The 15,769-nt window shown below is 45.3% G+C and overlaps 1 protein-coding gene across 2 annotated transcripts in view; it reads left to right on the forward strand.

Moving 5' to 3' along the window:
- The window catches only part of trim9 (tripartite motif containing 9), a 24,163-nt gene extending 12,907 nt beyond the window's left edge, over window positions 1–11,256 (forward strand). The window contains exons 4-11 of one of the 2 annotated variants that reach the window (XM_023951645.1): window positions 2,258–2,368; window positions 2,927–3,080; window positions 3,539–3,684; window positions 5,136–5,274; window positions 7,270–7,308; window positions 8,987–9,290; window positions 9,830–9,992; window positions 10,106–11,256. In XM_023951645.1, coding sequence (XP_023807413.1) covers window positions 2,258–2,368; window positions 2,927–3,080; window positions 3,539–3,684; window positions 5,136–5,274; window positions 7,270–7,308; window positions 8,987–9,290; window positions 9,830–9,992; window positions 10,106–10,183 — 1,134 coding nt within the window. In that variant the 3' untranslated portion in view covers window positions 10,184–11,256. The remainder of the gene's footprint in view (window positions 1–2,257; window positions 2,369–2,926; window positions 3,081–3,538; window positions 3,685–5,135; window positions 5,275–7,269; window positions 7,309–8,986; window positions 9,291–9,829; window positions 9,993–10,105) is intronic. The other variant, XM_023951647.1, reaches the window with a different exon arrangement.
- Window positions 11,257–15,769: the final 4,513 nt, after the last annotated feature.

The raw sequence follows: 15,769 nt of genomic DNA on the forward strand, positions 1-15,769 counted from the left end.
AAAGCTGCTCACAATCAAGCTGCACGGTTTCCATGGCGACCAGTGTGCGTTGGGTTTGTTTGAGGAGCAGAGAAGAAGTCCTTCGCCGGATGAGTCAGCGTCGTTTCATCTGGAGTGTTTGTTCAAGCAGACGGCGGAGGCGAGGCGAGGCGGGTTCAGGGTTCTGGGACGCTCCTCTGAGAAGTCCATCCAGTCACGTGGAGATAACTTCACCTGCTGGTCCCTTAGGTCCTGGAAATGATCTTAGCAGAGGGTCAAAGCAGTTCCTGCACCTTAAGGACGTGAAGAAACACCTCAGACCTCGGGTGGAACCTCGTGACCATCAACATGTGGAGAATCCTGACGGACGTCTGAAGAGCTTCTGGGCGTCACATACCGGCTGGAGGAGTTTGGATCTAATGAGACCGATTCTTGGATGTTCAGACTCCTGTAAACGCTGCCTGGCTCTGAAACATGTGAAGCTGATCAGAACTGGAAAGGAAAACATTCCAGGTTTCACAGAATCAGGACGCAGCTTTGTTCCTGAGGATGCCTTCACACCCGTACCGTACCCGGGTCCACTTGACCCTAAAAACTGGTTGGTTGCTTTGTGGCTCCAGTTAAGATCACATTGAACTGTACTAAGGCCGGTTCCAGAAACTCAACTCAACTCAACTCAACTTTATTTATAAAGCACTTTAAACAGAAGAAGGTTCACCAAAAAGAGGCGGGACTACTGTCACCTACTGTTGGGGGGGTGTCTCTCTTTTTGTTGTCCCATTGTTTTATCATGTTCTACTGTATTTATTAAACATTTTAAACGTTTCAGCTAATAGACCTGCTCTCTTGCATGTTGGGTCCTATACCAGCAGCTCTTGACATTAGGACGCTTTTATTTTGAAAAGATGGTTTTTAGGAGTTGAGTTCTGCCTCTAAAGCCATATTTAATAGAGAAAAAACTCTGATCTTGAACTTGCTGGTGGATGAGCTGTTTGCTGTTTTCCCATTCTGACCCCTCAGCCCCAACCTGTGGGGCTAAAGCTAACTAAAGAACCTCAAATCTTGGTTGTTTCGCCGTGTCTTTGGTCAGCATCTCAGCTCCGGACTCAGAAGATGCTCCAAAGCTCAGCTTTAGCAGAACCAGTGGTAGTAAATAATCATTAACTCGCGTTTGAATAATTCAGTCATCCGTTTTTTTGTGAAATGTCCTGAAAAATGACGATGCATGCTTTTTTCTCTGCAGAAGGTTCACTAAAGGCTTTTCTAATTGGTTGCTATGACAACAGCATGAGCTGACTTCTCAGGTGTGTTTTTGAGCTTTCATGACATTCGTTTGACAAATGTCTGAAGTTGGTTCTCTGTTTTTCCCGGGATCCCCACAGGAAAAGTTCCGGTTTTTACAGCTAAAGGGGAAAAAAGGATTTGCCTTTGTGAGGCTGAGATTCAGCCTGAAACGTCGTGGCGAGGAAGTCCGCTTCACGCCCTGCTCTGGTCTGAATGCCTCTAACTCTGAAGAGGAGCCTGTTTGCTGAAACAGAAGTCAGCTTTCAGGAGCCCTGCTCCTCTGCACCTCCTCTCAGCAGGAGGAGGCTGAGCTCCAGGAAAATGCTGCATTTCTTCCTCTGTCGTCTCGTTCTGACCACACCTCCGTTTCCTGACCTTCTCCACGGCCTCATTAGTTGCTTGCAGGCCTCTTGCATCAGGTGTGATGAAGACACGCTCCTCCAATAGCGATGAAGACCTCCTCCTCCCCTCCTATGTGCACCAGGAGAACTCTCTGGGTGTTGATTGACTGCAGAGGAGAAACGGCGTTATTGGTTCGGTTTTATCGTGTGAACGTGAAGCTCGGGTTTCCGTGCGGCTGCAGAGGATTTTCCTCTCCTTTCTGCCTCCAAGCATCACAGACGGTAGCAGTGAAGTTTCTGTTGCCTAGCAACCCCGACCTCGGCTCCCACCGCTCATTTCTTGGTGTTGCAGAGCGGAGATCTGAGATGCAGGGGGGGGGGGGGGATTCCCATGGAATCCGTCAGTTTCTGCTGAAGAAAAAGACGGATTCAGAGGAATTCAGACAGCTGTGAGCATGTGCAGAAAGCTCAGGGGGGCATGGAGGAGGTGGGAGACGGTCGATCCCTTCACGTCTGTGACTGGATCTGCTGACGCCAGATCTTCCTCCTGTGTCCGCTCCTCTTCCTCCACCAGAGGGAACAGAAATGCCTCCTCATCTGAGTTGTCCGTCACTTCTTGGGTTCTGGGATTCATCTGCAGCTTTTCCCTGCAGGTGGTCCGGGATCAGATCTCCCACTGCACCGTCAAGCTCCGTCAGACCACGGGCCTCATGGAGTACTGCCTGGAGGTCATCAAGGAGAACGACCCCAGTGGATTCCTGCAGGTGAGACCAAGACCCACTGGAGATCTTTGTGATTCCTGGTTGTCATGTAAAGAGGCTGATCCTCTGGGACCGGAAACTCACCGTTACCGTCTCAATTAGCAGAATCGTTTCTTTGTTAATCAGCCAATGACATTCGACTGTCAGCACTCAGCTTTCCCCGCTGGATCACGAATGAACCATGTTAAAACCAGGAAAGAAGTACGGATAAAACACGCAAAGAACACGAACACGCATGACACCCCCCCCCCCCCCCCCGGTTGAGAGGAACCGCATCATTTATTCTGAAGATGATGAATATTTTTCAGTAAAAATGTAAAAAATTCCTAACAGCCTCAGTTTTTAGATGAAACTGACTACAAGGAAAGTCTGTAATTCTGAGAGATGGCGCCCAGCTAAAGGTCAGGGGTCACCCACATCTAGGACAAACAGGAGGGGGGGTTAAGGGTACTATAAATGAAAGGGAACTCTTTGCACTGACTGAAAATCAGCACTGTTGCCTTGGCAACGACGCCGCCTTTGTCTGTCTAAGTTGGATCCGTTTGTCACGCATTCTCCCAGATCTCCGACCCGCTGATCCGGAGGGTCCACATGACGGAGGGCCAGTGGGGGAAGGGAACCCTCACCCCCAGGATGACCAGTGACTTCGACCTGACCCTGGACAGCGGGCCGCTCCTGCAGACCATCCACCAGCTGGACTTTGTGCAGATGAAAGGTGAAGCTCTGGAGCCGTTAAAGAGAAGACAGTTTAGGGATTCGAACCCTCTAACCGCCGGTTCAACCAAACGGTAGAGAATGTTTGAAAAACTGAATAAATTCTTCACTCGGTGTGGTGGTTAAGGAAAGAACAATTACCAAAACGCACTTATGGAAAACTAGTCTAATGACGGTAGACTAGTCTGGTTATTGTAAAAACTAGTCTGATCACTGTTAACTAGTCTGGTTATGATGAACTAGTCTGGTCACGGTTAACTAGTCTGGTCACGGTTAACTAGTCTGATCACTGTTAACTAGTCTGGTTATGATGAACTAGTCTGGTCACGGTTAACTAGTCTGATCACTGTTAACTAGTCTGGTTACGGTAAAGTCCAACTCAGAACCGACGGCGGTGCCTCCATGTTGATTTCGTCTCACCGGTTTGTTCTCCTGCCTGCTGTTTTGCCCCCCCCCCAGTCCCTGCTGCCCCCATACTGCAGTTGGAGGAATGCTGCACTCAGAACAACAGCGCCACGTTGTCATGGAAACAGCCGCCGCTCTCCACCATCGCCGTGGAGGGATACATTCTGGAGCTGGACGACGGAAACGGCGGACCCTTCCGGGTGGGTTTTTGGTTTGTTCCCTTTGAATCAACATGAAACACTAAAACCAGATTCCCGGCATGTTCTGGGACAAGAACCGGTTCTTCCGGGGCCTCGGCCCCCCTCCCCCACGGTCTCCAGAAGTGTCATGTGACGTGGCGGTCTGTACAGCGGACCTTTCACAGGGAACGCTCCTGCAGGAGGTGAGATCTGGTTTCAGAGCATCTCCCTCACGGATTCAGAGGAATCCATTCATCTAAAGCCCCCCCAGCTCTTTAAACACTGCCCCCCCCCTCCTCCTTTGTTTGGGGGCCGACCGATACGCCCAGGAGGCGCAGAGAGTCGGGCGATCGGCTGAAGCTGCAGCACATGATCCCCGTTCAGAGCGTCACGTTCTTCCTCCACCGTCCGGTCAGGAACGTCCGTCTGCAGAAACACAAATATTATAGAACGAGAGAAAAGGGAAACATGACGAAGAAAAACATGGAAATGCAGAAACACTAAAAAAAACGGATTCTTGCCGGTGTAACCTGCAAACGTTTGTCATCTTACCCTCAAAAACAAACTTTTCTTCCTGTTCTTTACTCTTTTGCCTTTTTAAATGCCTCCATAATTGTTTATTTGATTGGCGGGTGGGCGGACCCCTGGATGTTCTCCGTCCCGCCCATTCGATTGTTTAAACTGGCCGACCCACTTTAGGCTTTGTTTTTCCAACAGCTGCAGCTGTCAGTCAAAGGTTCTCCAGAAGGTTCCCTTCAGGCTTCCTGCAGAACGTCCCGTAAACGTTTTCTTCCTGAAGGTTTCTTTTTTGGATCAGACCCCTCCATGCCGTCAGGGTCACCTTCTGGTTCCTTTGATGGTTCTGGTAGAACCAGGGTTCCCGTTTGGGTCTTCGTCTTGTTGGATGAACATCTGAGCAGCGCAGAAAAACCTGGATCCAGCAGAACCACACCATGACACTTCCTCCTTCATGCTTGACAGTTGATGTGACGTCGTGGAGCTTTCTCCTTTACCGCCTGGTGAGCCAAAGGTTTCAAATGTTAGTCCAGAACATCTTCTTCCATTCGTCAGCTGCCCGGATGAGACTTTTGGTCGGATTCTGCTCCATCCTTCCTTCTGTTCCTGAAGAGGACGAACTCTCATCAGATTCTGGATCTGGATCTGCAGCCTGGAGATCCAGATCCAGGTCCAGGGTGTTGATGGATGCGCAGCCTTTCCTGCATTTCCTCCTGAACTGATATTTTCTCAGGAAGCATCTTTTTTCTTCCTCCTCTGACTCACTGCGTCTCACCACACGGCTCCACGCTGAGCCCGGCGAGCTGTGCCTCCAGATCTATTTATACTCCGGCGTGGGCCGCTGCGCCCCCGCTCCCTCGTTCAGACTGTCAGCCCTTCAGGATCCACGGGAGCCGAGCCTGCCGGCTTCACAAAAGGGTTTGGGGTTTAACAGGAGGGGCTGTGTTTCCTGACAGGAAGTGTACGTGGGGACGGAGACCATCTGCACGGTGGACGGGCTCCACTTCAACAGCACCTACAGGTCCAGGGTGAAGGCCTTCAACGCCAGCGGAGTGGGCCAGTACAGCAAGACGCTGATCATGCAGACCTCTGAGAGTACGTTCAGCCTCCTCTTCCTCACGTTCAGTCTCTTTATTGAAGCATGAACACAGAGGATCCAGCAGGATCCAGCAGGATCCAGCAGGATCGGTCACCTGTTCCAGAGCAGAATCTCTCTTCTAGTTTTCAGCAAAAAGACATCAGATGACGAAAACTAAAAAACTATGTAAATCAGGAAAGAAAGATGGTTAGAAGTCATTTTATAGAAAAACAGCTTCATCTCAGACTCGATTAGCCTCAAAAGTCCACAAAGACGCACGGACACTTGATAAACATGCAGACTGATGCTGATTAATCGATTTGAAATGGGATTTATTGATAAATAATCTTTTAATTTTCCATTCAAAACTATTTTTGTTTGATTGTGAGGAGCGTCTTTCCAGAACGACTGATTTAAACCCAACAAATGTGGAACTTTTAGTTGTAAAATCGTGATTTTTCTGACATTTCAAGCAAACTAAAATCAGTTTTATTTGCCTAAAAATACAATAAATTACAGAAAAGGAAAATTAATAATGGATTTAATCTGTATTGATTTTCTAAAATAAAGATCAGCTCAATATTGATAAACCAAAACAGTAGTTTTTGTCAGACAGCCTCTTCCCGCTTGTTTTTGTCCAGATGATGAAGATGAGGTTTGTTTGTGATCCAGAACATTTAGGCTATGTGACCGGAACGTCTTTTGTAGGCGTGCGGTCATCACTTTTTAACGTACACCCAGCAGCCAATCAGAATGGAGAATTCACCCGGACCGTGGTATAAGTTTGTTTTAATGAGATCTTGTCTTCAAAGCCTTCTGACGTTTCGGGTTTGATGACTTTGTTTGATCACAGATTCGGTTTCTTTTAACTTTGAAGAAAATCCTGGTGGAGATCTGAAGAATAATAAATGTTGTGTGTCGGGCTGCAGCTTTGTCTTCAAGTAGGGCAGCATCTGAAAGGTTCATCCAGGTTCTCAGTGGTTCTGGAAGGATTCTAAAGTTCAGTTCAGTGCAGCTCTGCTGAGTCGTGGGTTCTAGAGCCGTAGAATCCTCTCATGTGCTTGATTACGTAATGCTGCTCTGTTTTCAGGGAAGCTCATCCTTCAGTGGAGCTAAACGTCCAGAAGGAGGCGCAGAAACGACTCAGGCTTTAAGGTCGCTGGTCAGACGACAGAAGCAGTTTTACCGGTTTCTGGTGGTCTTTGGATCCTCCAGCGCATCAGAAGCCAAACTCGTCTATAGAGAGATAAACAGCGGCTAATCAGTCGTTCTATTGGTCAGAAGAACCGTTCTGGATCGGATACCTTTATTTAGCATCTTCTTGATAATTCTCTTTTTTCAGGATATTTTTTCTGTAGTTCAGTTTCTTCAAGTTATAAAGATGCCTCCATAAAGGTGGGTGGAGCCTGCTGGCCCCCACTACCAACAGTCGAGTGTTTGATTGACAGATTTGGTGTAGCCTGCTTTTTAAGTGGGGCGTGGCCTTTCAACAAGCCCACTCCTGATTGGTGAGAGTGGTTGCCATAGAAACTCTGAGTCGGAGCGATCACTGCTTACTGACTACGTCTGGCTCCAACATGGCGGCATCTTTATCGCCTAAAATAGTGACTGATTTGACTTCATTTGGTTGGAGCTGGAATAAACCATTTTCTTTTTTTGGGGGGGGGGGGGGGGGCACACTCACTCATTCCAGTTTTTCCTGAGGATGCTAGCTGTTAGCCCCCCGGTGCTAATCGTTAGCTGAGTCCAGTAATCAGAGGTTCGTCCTCTCTGACCTCTGTTAGCTTCAGGCAGATGGGTGACGGTGAGGCGTTCACTGACCTCCTGGTTGTCTTCAGCAGTGTTCCGATGTTTCCGGTTCTTTGTTCTCAAAAAAGCTCTGCTCTTTAGGGGTGAAGCAGCTTCCCTGATCCAATCTGCTTTTTTACCCCCCCCCCCTTTCCTGTCTGCTCCCCCGCTTCGCCTCCCCACCCTTTCTCCTGCTCTACTCCCCCCTTCATTTCACCTTTCAGCTGGACTCCCACCATGTGACATTCAGTCTATAGGCGCAGGTATGGATGCTTCTGTTGCCCCCACCCCCTACTTGTGTCATCAGTGATGTCATCACCCTCTGCAGGGGGCAGCTGGCTGCGCTGTGGGCTCCACGCCACAAACGCCTCATTAGTGCCGCTTTTCTTTGGGGAAATTTAGCGGGTAATGAAACTCTTCCTCACACGTGGAGGAAAACTGCAGGCGTGACCGTCCAGTGGAGACCATAATAACAACAGCTCCCCCCTGTTTATACCCCCCCAGGGGTAACTCCACCCTAGAGACTAGTAGAGACATGTCTGAGTCTGCAGGATCTCCGCTCCACCACAGCGGGCAGCGTTCTCCGTTAGAACCCCGTGGAGGCCAGACGGCAGACAAACATGAAAATGATCATTTAGAGAAAATCGACTCAAAGTGCAGGAAGAACCAGAAGAAAAAACATTTCAAATTAAAAAAAACTTTTTAAGATTTGAAGGAAATATTGACAACAACAAAACAAATCTAAATCTGTTACCAAATGAAAATAAAGTTAGTTAGAAGCAGCTGCTGGTTTGTAGTTTCGGTCATTTTTTTCCCTCTTTGCTTTCATTCCTCAATCTACAGTTTAGATTCAGACTTTTTGTTTTTGGACTTCATCCTAATATTATTTTGGGGTGGGGCGCCAAACAACAGACACGTCACCAGGTGTCAATCATGCCAATGGGCTCAAAGCCCCGCCCTCAAGTAACATTTTTGGGAAAAAAAAACATTTCTGAATTCAAAGTTTAAATTAGGGACGGAAAGCAAAGAAGGAGAAACAAAAACACAACAAAACAGCAGCTGTTGCTAAGAAACATTTGATTCATTTGGTTTTAGGTTCATAGTTTTTTATTTTAACTCTTCAGTATTTCTGTAAATTGATATTTTTCAAATCAATGTTTGTAACCAAACGAAATATTGAAAATGTCAAAATGTGTACTTTCAAATTTAAAATAGTTTAAAAAAAGTTTTTTGTTTCAATTTTTGAAATTTAAGTTTACAATATTCCTTTGAGTTCAAAACTGATTTTAAATTTATAGAATAGAATAAAAAAATGTACATTTTTTAAAATTATTTATTTTAAATTTTCTCTTTATTTAAACGTTTTTTTTTCTATTCAATTTTTATTTTGCTTTTTTCCGATTTCTTTGCTATAGTTTATAGTTTATTTTTCTTTTCTATTCTTTAATATTTTACCATGAACCTTTATTGACGTTTCCTTCACTTTAAGCGGATCCTGATTTGACGTTAATCAAAGTTTAGCTTCATAAACATCATCAGTGTTTCCAGCCGACAGACCATAATAATCCGGCTGAGATGCTCTGAACCTTCATCTTCCTCCACATTCTGCGTTTCGGATCCCATAGTTTGGGGTAACATTCTGGCCTTTAGAGCCTGAAAATGGCACCAAGTGGGCGGAGCTCCAAGGTGTGATTTATTGAAGCGAATGTTTTGGAATTCGGCGTCCTGCTGCCAGAACGTTCTAGACGATAGAGGTGAACGTGTAAGGATGTAGATGATAAAGTAGTTTCTGTGATAGTGACAGGATTTCTCCTTCCAGTGACGCTTCCCCTCATCTAACCGCTCCAGACCTGTGTGGTGTTCAAACCGGCACGAATCCGTCGTTAGTCTGTGACCTTTTCAGTGCTGACCCCGCCCCCTCCGTTCATCTGTGCTGCACAGTGGCCTGGTTCACCTTCGACCCCTCGTCCGCTCACCCGGACATCCTGTTCTCCAACGACAACCTGACCGTGACCTGCAACAGCTACGACGACCGGGTGGTCATGGGAAACGCCGCCTTCTCCCGCGGCGTCCACTACTGGGAAATCACCATCGATCGCTACGACAACCACCCAGACCCCGCCTTCGGCATCGCCCGGGGCGACGTGGTGAAGGACGTGATGCTGGGGAAGGACGACAAGGCCTGGGCCATGTATGTGGACAACAACCGCTCGTGGTTCATGCACAACAACTCGCACACCAACAGGTAGATGGACCCGCCTCCCACCGTCTGATTCGTCCCACCGACAGACTTTTTTCACCAACAGAAACACGAGATCTAGGATCTGTAGGTCCAGACCCGTGTTTTTATGCAGCTTTTTTAGAGGTTTATACCTGAAATATCAAACTTTGAATAAGAAAACGAGCTTCTTAGAACTCACAACAACCTAAAGCAGGAAACCAGCAAAACAGAGGCTGGAATCCCTTCCAGCTGTTTAACATTTTCTTCGTTTATGCCATAACCATGTGCTCTTCACCTGCATTTCCACGTTTCTAAGCGTTTTGTGACAGATTTGTTGCTTTTTTTGTTAGGATTCTTAAAGCGTCATTTAAAAGTTCTACATATTTATGTGCATCTGTCTGCTCAATAGACTGTTAAAAATCCTTTCAGCAGTTGAGTCACATGACTGAGGGTCATGTGATTCCTGTTTCTCCTCCATCACACCGTTGTCGCTTGGATTTGTGCGGAACACGTTTATTCTGTGGTCGATCTAAAGACGTTTCCTTCTGTGCCTGCGGCTCCAGGACCGACGGCGGCATCGCCAAAGGGTCCACGGTGGGGATGCTGCTGGACTTCAGCCGCAGGATCCTCATCTTCCTCATCAACGATGAGCAGCAGGGTCCGGTGGCCTTCGAAGGCTTGGAGGGCGCCTTTTACCCCGCTGTCAGCCTCAATCGAAACGTCCAGGTAAAAACAAGACCCCCCCCCATAGTCTTCATCATCTGCATCTCAGCTGGTTAGGACGAGGCCAACAGCTCCCCCTGCTGGAGACACATGTATGTGTTCCTGTTTGTTTTTAGGTCACGCTGCACACCGGCCTTCCCATCCCGGATTTTTACACTCCTGGGGAGGTCGACCCCACCGGCTCCACGTGCTGAGGACTCACCCCCTCAAAGTCAGGGGATTGTTTCCCTCTTCATCCTGCCAGTCTGTACCTGCACCCCCCTCCTCCTCCTCCTGCGATCCTCCTTAAGGCCTGAACCTCCTTCATGCGTTCAGACAGAAACGGTGCTTCGATCCATTTCCTGTGCTTTGGTTTCTGAAGAAAACGGTTCTGATCCGCAGGATCCTGCTATTCTGTCAAATGAGACGTTCAGGGAAAGTTGCTCTGCTTTTCTTTAAGGTCTGTATGAAACCTTCATCCGTCCAGAACCGAGCCCTGAACCCGCTCATGGTTCTGTGACAGCGCCAGATGTTTCTAAGAATGTTAACGTTTATGTTCCTTTATTTATTGTCATTTTAAATTTAAAGTTCTTCATGTGTTTTTGGACGCCGTGTTGGCGTCAAACCTTCATCCATGTTGGTGGGAAGCTTTTCTTAGTGGCTTAGCTCTGGCAGAACCTTGTTGTGTTTCTAGAAACGTCCAGCTTTTGGGTGTGAAAAGCTGCTGAAGGCCCGTCTGCAGCGCAGCCGTCTGCAGCGCAGCCGTCTGCAGCGCAGCCGTCTGCAGCGCAGCCGTCTGCAGCGCAACCGTCAGAGCAGAGGCTTTTTTTTGTGATGACTTATAGCTTTGATTATTGATGCTACTGTGGAGACGTTTGGATGAGAGGCTACAGCAGGCGGCGTAGTCCTGTCCTTTTTTACTGTAGGTGACTAAATACGGTAGTTTTGTAATATTGGTACTGAAATGATCTATTTGCAGACGGTGTAAAGTTCCATAAGTTGTTGATGTTCAGAGTTTTTCCATGAGATTTTATGATTGGTCCGTTGTCGTGGGTAAAGTTTGTACGGACAGAAGGAACGAGGCTTTCGCTGCTTCAGAAATCGTTGTCATTTCTTCAGGATTTAAAGAAAAAAAGAGGCGGAGCTTTTCCTGGCGGTTAGCCTCACAAAATATACGAGCAATAAAATCCAACATTATGCTAACGCGGGGTTCACCAACCTTTTTGAGACCGAGGGCTATTTCATGGGCACCAAGTGGTATGAAGGGCGCCACTAAAAACCTCCTAACCCCCCCCCCCCCCCCCCCCCCCCCCAAAAAAAAAAAAAAACCCACAATTTGAGGACTTCCTTTTGTGTGCCCTATTTTTATTTGCTCATTTTACACACAAAAACATGCATGAATTTTCTAGACTCGTATTACAGGGGGGGGGGGGGGGGGGGCAAACTAAGTTGCAGAGGGAGCCTAATTTCAAAACAGACTTTAGGTTGCAGCCGAACAAGATAAATATTTATTGAACACACTGAAGCTAAACTTTTAAACCTTTAAAACTTTAACTTAATTTTAACTTTTTAAACATAAATGTAAATAAAAACAGACAGGAATATTAATCCTCACATTAATGGATTACTCAACCACCTCAACCTATTCTCAAAATCTTTACATTACATGAATCATAAGAATGTCCAGAAATTGTGTAATTTATTTGATCCTTTTAAACTTGTGTAATAGACCCTTACTTTTAGTGATTATTTTTTTAAGTTATATTTGTTTACATATTTGGGTTTTCTTTGTCTACCTTTATCTCAGAATTGATATTGTTGTCATTGACAGACATGCCGTGGTTGTTTGTTGAATATTTGCTTCAATAAAAAAAAAAAAAGATTTTTTTTTTGGGTGCATTCCCTGCGGGCGCCACAAGGGGTGCTCGCGGGCGCACTGGCGCCCGCGGGCACAGGGTTGGTGACCCCTGTGCTAACGCATTGAGAAAAAAGAAAGAAATATGAAGGATTGTTTATGACAAATGGAAATACTTTGATGATAAAGAAATACTATTAAATACTTTAAAGCAGATCAGCTAATAGTTTAAACCAAATACAGATTATTTTTGCAGAAATCTCAGTTGCAAACGATTTCATATCAAATAATGTAACTTTATTTAACTTAACAGCACAGAATGAGCCATCGCCGACACGCCTCCACAAATAAACATTTATGTTTCACACATCGGTCGCATTCGTTCATTTGAATTTTAGCTGGAATCAAGAAGAAAACAGATTTTTGGTTGTTTTTTTTTCAAATTCTCCCTTGAAGTAATCAATCAAAATCAAGCCATTCCACTTCTGCAAACCTCTGAAGAGGTTTTTGTATCTGTTCCTTCAGTAAAAGGCTGTTTCTGAACAGAGGATTTCTCCCGAAAATGATCAAAACTGAAGAAAACCGCGAACCAGGCGTACAGCGGTCCGCCTGAATCAGACTCAAACCCCAGGTTAAAGCAATGAAGAAATAAATCCATGAACCCAAAGTTTAGGGACACTTCCTGCTTTAAAGTCCAACTCTGAAAGAAAGGAAACACGAGTGAAGCTGCGGCGCTGCAGATCCAGAAGGTTCTGCTTCACTTCAGCAAAGATGAACATCCCAGAAACGTCAAATGAAATAGATTCTGGCTTTTATGAAGGAAAAAAAAGCTAAATTGACTGGAACGTCTTTAAAAATGATCCTGAAGAATTATAAAGTCTGACATTTTAAAGGAAAAAAAATATAAGATTAAAAAAAGAAGCAAGAATTATCCGAAAGGGAGAGAAGAAGAGCAAATAAAAAAGGAAACTATTTAGTAAAAAATCTGGGTTTTTCTTTAAGCACAAAAATTCAGAACCAAATGCAAAAAGAGAAAAAACTGAAAGTCGTAGATGTTTGAGTCTGACGTGACACTAAAGTGGCGTTAGCGTTAAGGCATTAGCTAGCAGAGACGACAGTTAAGAAAAATAAATAAGAAAAATAGTGCAGCTTGATTTAAAAAAAAGAAAGAAATACCAGATAAAAATAAAATTTGGGAAATCTTCTGTTCAGTTTATGCTTTAAATGAAGTGAAACAGTTTTCATATTCTATGACTATGTTTTTGTTTTTTGTCAAATTCAGTTTATTTATTTATTTCATTTTCATTTTGTCGAGTTTCCTGCTGGAGGAAAAAAAAACAGAATTTAATTTCCTCTTTTGACCGTAAAGTTCTCAGATTTTGACACATTTTAGTGAGAACAACTTTTACCAAATGTGAAGAAGAAGGGGGGAAAAGGCTGAGGGTGAATCTGAGGAATCAGGAGGAAGTTTGGAGGCTGCTGGGTGGAGGAGGAGCAGAGAGGAGCAGCAGGAGCCACTGCACAGATGATAGTCAGAGGAGGCGCGGGACGGCCGCTGTCTTCTCCTGGATGTTTCTCTGCTCCGGTCAGAGCTCCTTCTAGACAATAGCGCCCCCAAATGAGCAGCTGTTGGAACGGCATGGTCATTCGGAGTCACTTTGGTTCTCCTGAGAAACTAAACCAGATGATGGAGGAAGCAGGAATGTAGACATCCCATAATATTTTGTCATCCTCTTCGAGCCGATGAGTCACTTTCCAGTGATCTGATCATCAAATTGGTCTATAGGAGACTCAGACGTGTCCGACGGCAGGTGACGTTTGGCAGTTCTGAGGGTTTGGTTTCCTGCGTTTCCGCTTCATGGACGTGCCTTTCTGCCTCACAGCACCTGAAAGGTTCCTGAGACTTTGCTGCTATGCATGGTTGCTTCAGCAGAACCACTGGAACCCCATTCATTCAGAATTCATCCGCTGCTTCCTACTTTTCTATTCCTAAACGGATGCGATGACGTTTTTCATGACATCATGGAGCAGAAACATCAGCAGGTCTTCTACCGCGTCTCCTCCTCAGATCATTTCACTGAAAGGTTCTGCGGTTGGGAATGTGGGCATGTTCCACCCCCTTCATCCATGACTGTGGTTCTATACAGCAGCCCTTCGTCTCTGAGAAGACCTTTAACCCCTTCAGAGCAGAGACAACCTCAACCTCCATCAGTCCCTTTGAATCCCAGCGTTTGGTGTAAAACCTCCTGCAGAGGGAGAACTTCTCTGACTGGAGAAAGAGCTGAATCTGCTCTGGAACACCAGAACATCTCCACCAGAACCCCTCCATCAGAACCCCTCCACCAGAACCCCTCCACCCTGTCGCTGGGCGAAGTTGGGTGTGGTTCCCTCTAACGTCCACATGTCGGCGCTCGTTCTCTTCGTTTATCTTCTGGAGGATTTTTCTTTCATTTGTTGAAGATCGTCGTATCTGAAATATTTCTGAGATTTTATGACAAAATAAGATCAAATTTATTCTAAATATAAGTTTACTACGGTAAAAATACTATTGCTGTACTTCTTTCTTTCTTTCTTTCTTCTAACAATATTCCTGCTGTTATGATGAGTTAAAGTATTTAAGAGCTTCTGTGTTCCTGTGTCCAAATATTCAATAAATAGATGTCAAAAAGATGTTTGGCTGTTTGGAAAATCTGTCACAAAGATTGTTTCTAGTTCAGATGGCGTGCGGGGGAGAGGAGGGGGGGTCAAAGGGAACTGTAGGAAAGTAAAAAACTGAAACCGACCAGCTGAAGACAAACTGGAGGAAAGAGAGAAGCAATAAGGCAGAAAGAAAGAGAAGAAGAGGCAGAAACACTGGAGATGTTGGTTCATCAGAGAATAGTTTCTGCTTCAGGATGATGCGGATGCAGATGCGGATGCAGATGCTGATGCTGATGGGGATGCGGATGCGGATGCGGATGCGGATGCTTCTGGATGATGCGGATGCGGATGCAGATGCGGATGCAGATGCTGATGCTGGCAGTTTTGACCACATACCTAGAACATCAAAATATTCCAATCGCTTCCATCCTTTCTTCCAAACTTTAATTAAACTTCTATCTCTCTAAATTTTATAAACTTCTAATGTTTGCAGATTTCAGTAAAAACAGGACAACATTATCATGTAATTATTCCAGACAAAAGGGGATCGATAATCTCTGACTTCACCTTTAGGAGTCCAATCAGTAAAAAAGCTCCTTCAGCTTTAACGATGGTCAACCACCTGCAGATGATAAAACGCTCCGAACTTCCCACAAATGTCAATCTTCAGATTTATTTCCACTTACAGATATATATCTGGGAGTTTTTTTCTGCTCCGGTGATGCTAAATGAAGTGAAGTCCTGGATTAAACGGTTGCTAATTAGCAAAACGTGACATGAAAGAGTTCAAATGAGCTTTGATAACCTGAGATAAGCTTTTAAATGAGTCCAGTGTGGTGTTACATGGTTACAGGTTGATGACTTCCTGTTTTCTGTGGTGAAAATAAAACCATCACCTCCATAAACGCCAAAAGTTCTTTGTTTTTTCAGATCACACGTTTACAGTCGTCCTCCATGGAGGTAAAATACATATTTGAACTTCTTGATTTATTGTCATGGACTGTCATCTGAGGAATCAGTAATGATTTCAGCATTTATGAGGTTCTTTGAATTCTCCTAAATGTTTCATTCATCAGTAAAGTTCCTCAGCAATAACAGACATTTTCTGTATCAAATAAATGAAAAATTAGAAAAGATTCAATGAAAGAAAAATGGAGAAGTTCTGAGTTTTAGAGAGGGGGAACTGAAGGAGACCTTCTGACCTTTCCATTTAAAGCCTTTCCATCACATACCATCAGGCTCCTTCTTTAGTCTGCGGACCTCGCAGAGGGGGCGTGGCCTCTGACCCGCCGGGTCTCCGAGTTTA

The sequence above is a fragment of the Oryzias latipes genome, chromosome 22 (genome assembly GCF_002234675.1).
Source record: "Oryzias latipes chromosome 22, ASM223467v1".
NCBI classification, from domain to species: Eukaryota; Metazoa; Chordata; class Actinopteri; order Beloniformes; family Adrianichthyidae; genus Oryzias; species Oryzias latipes.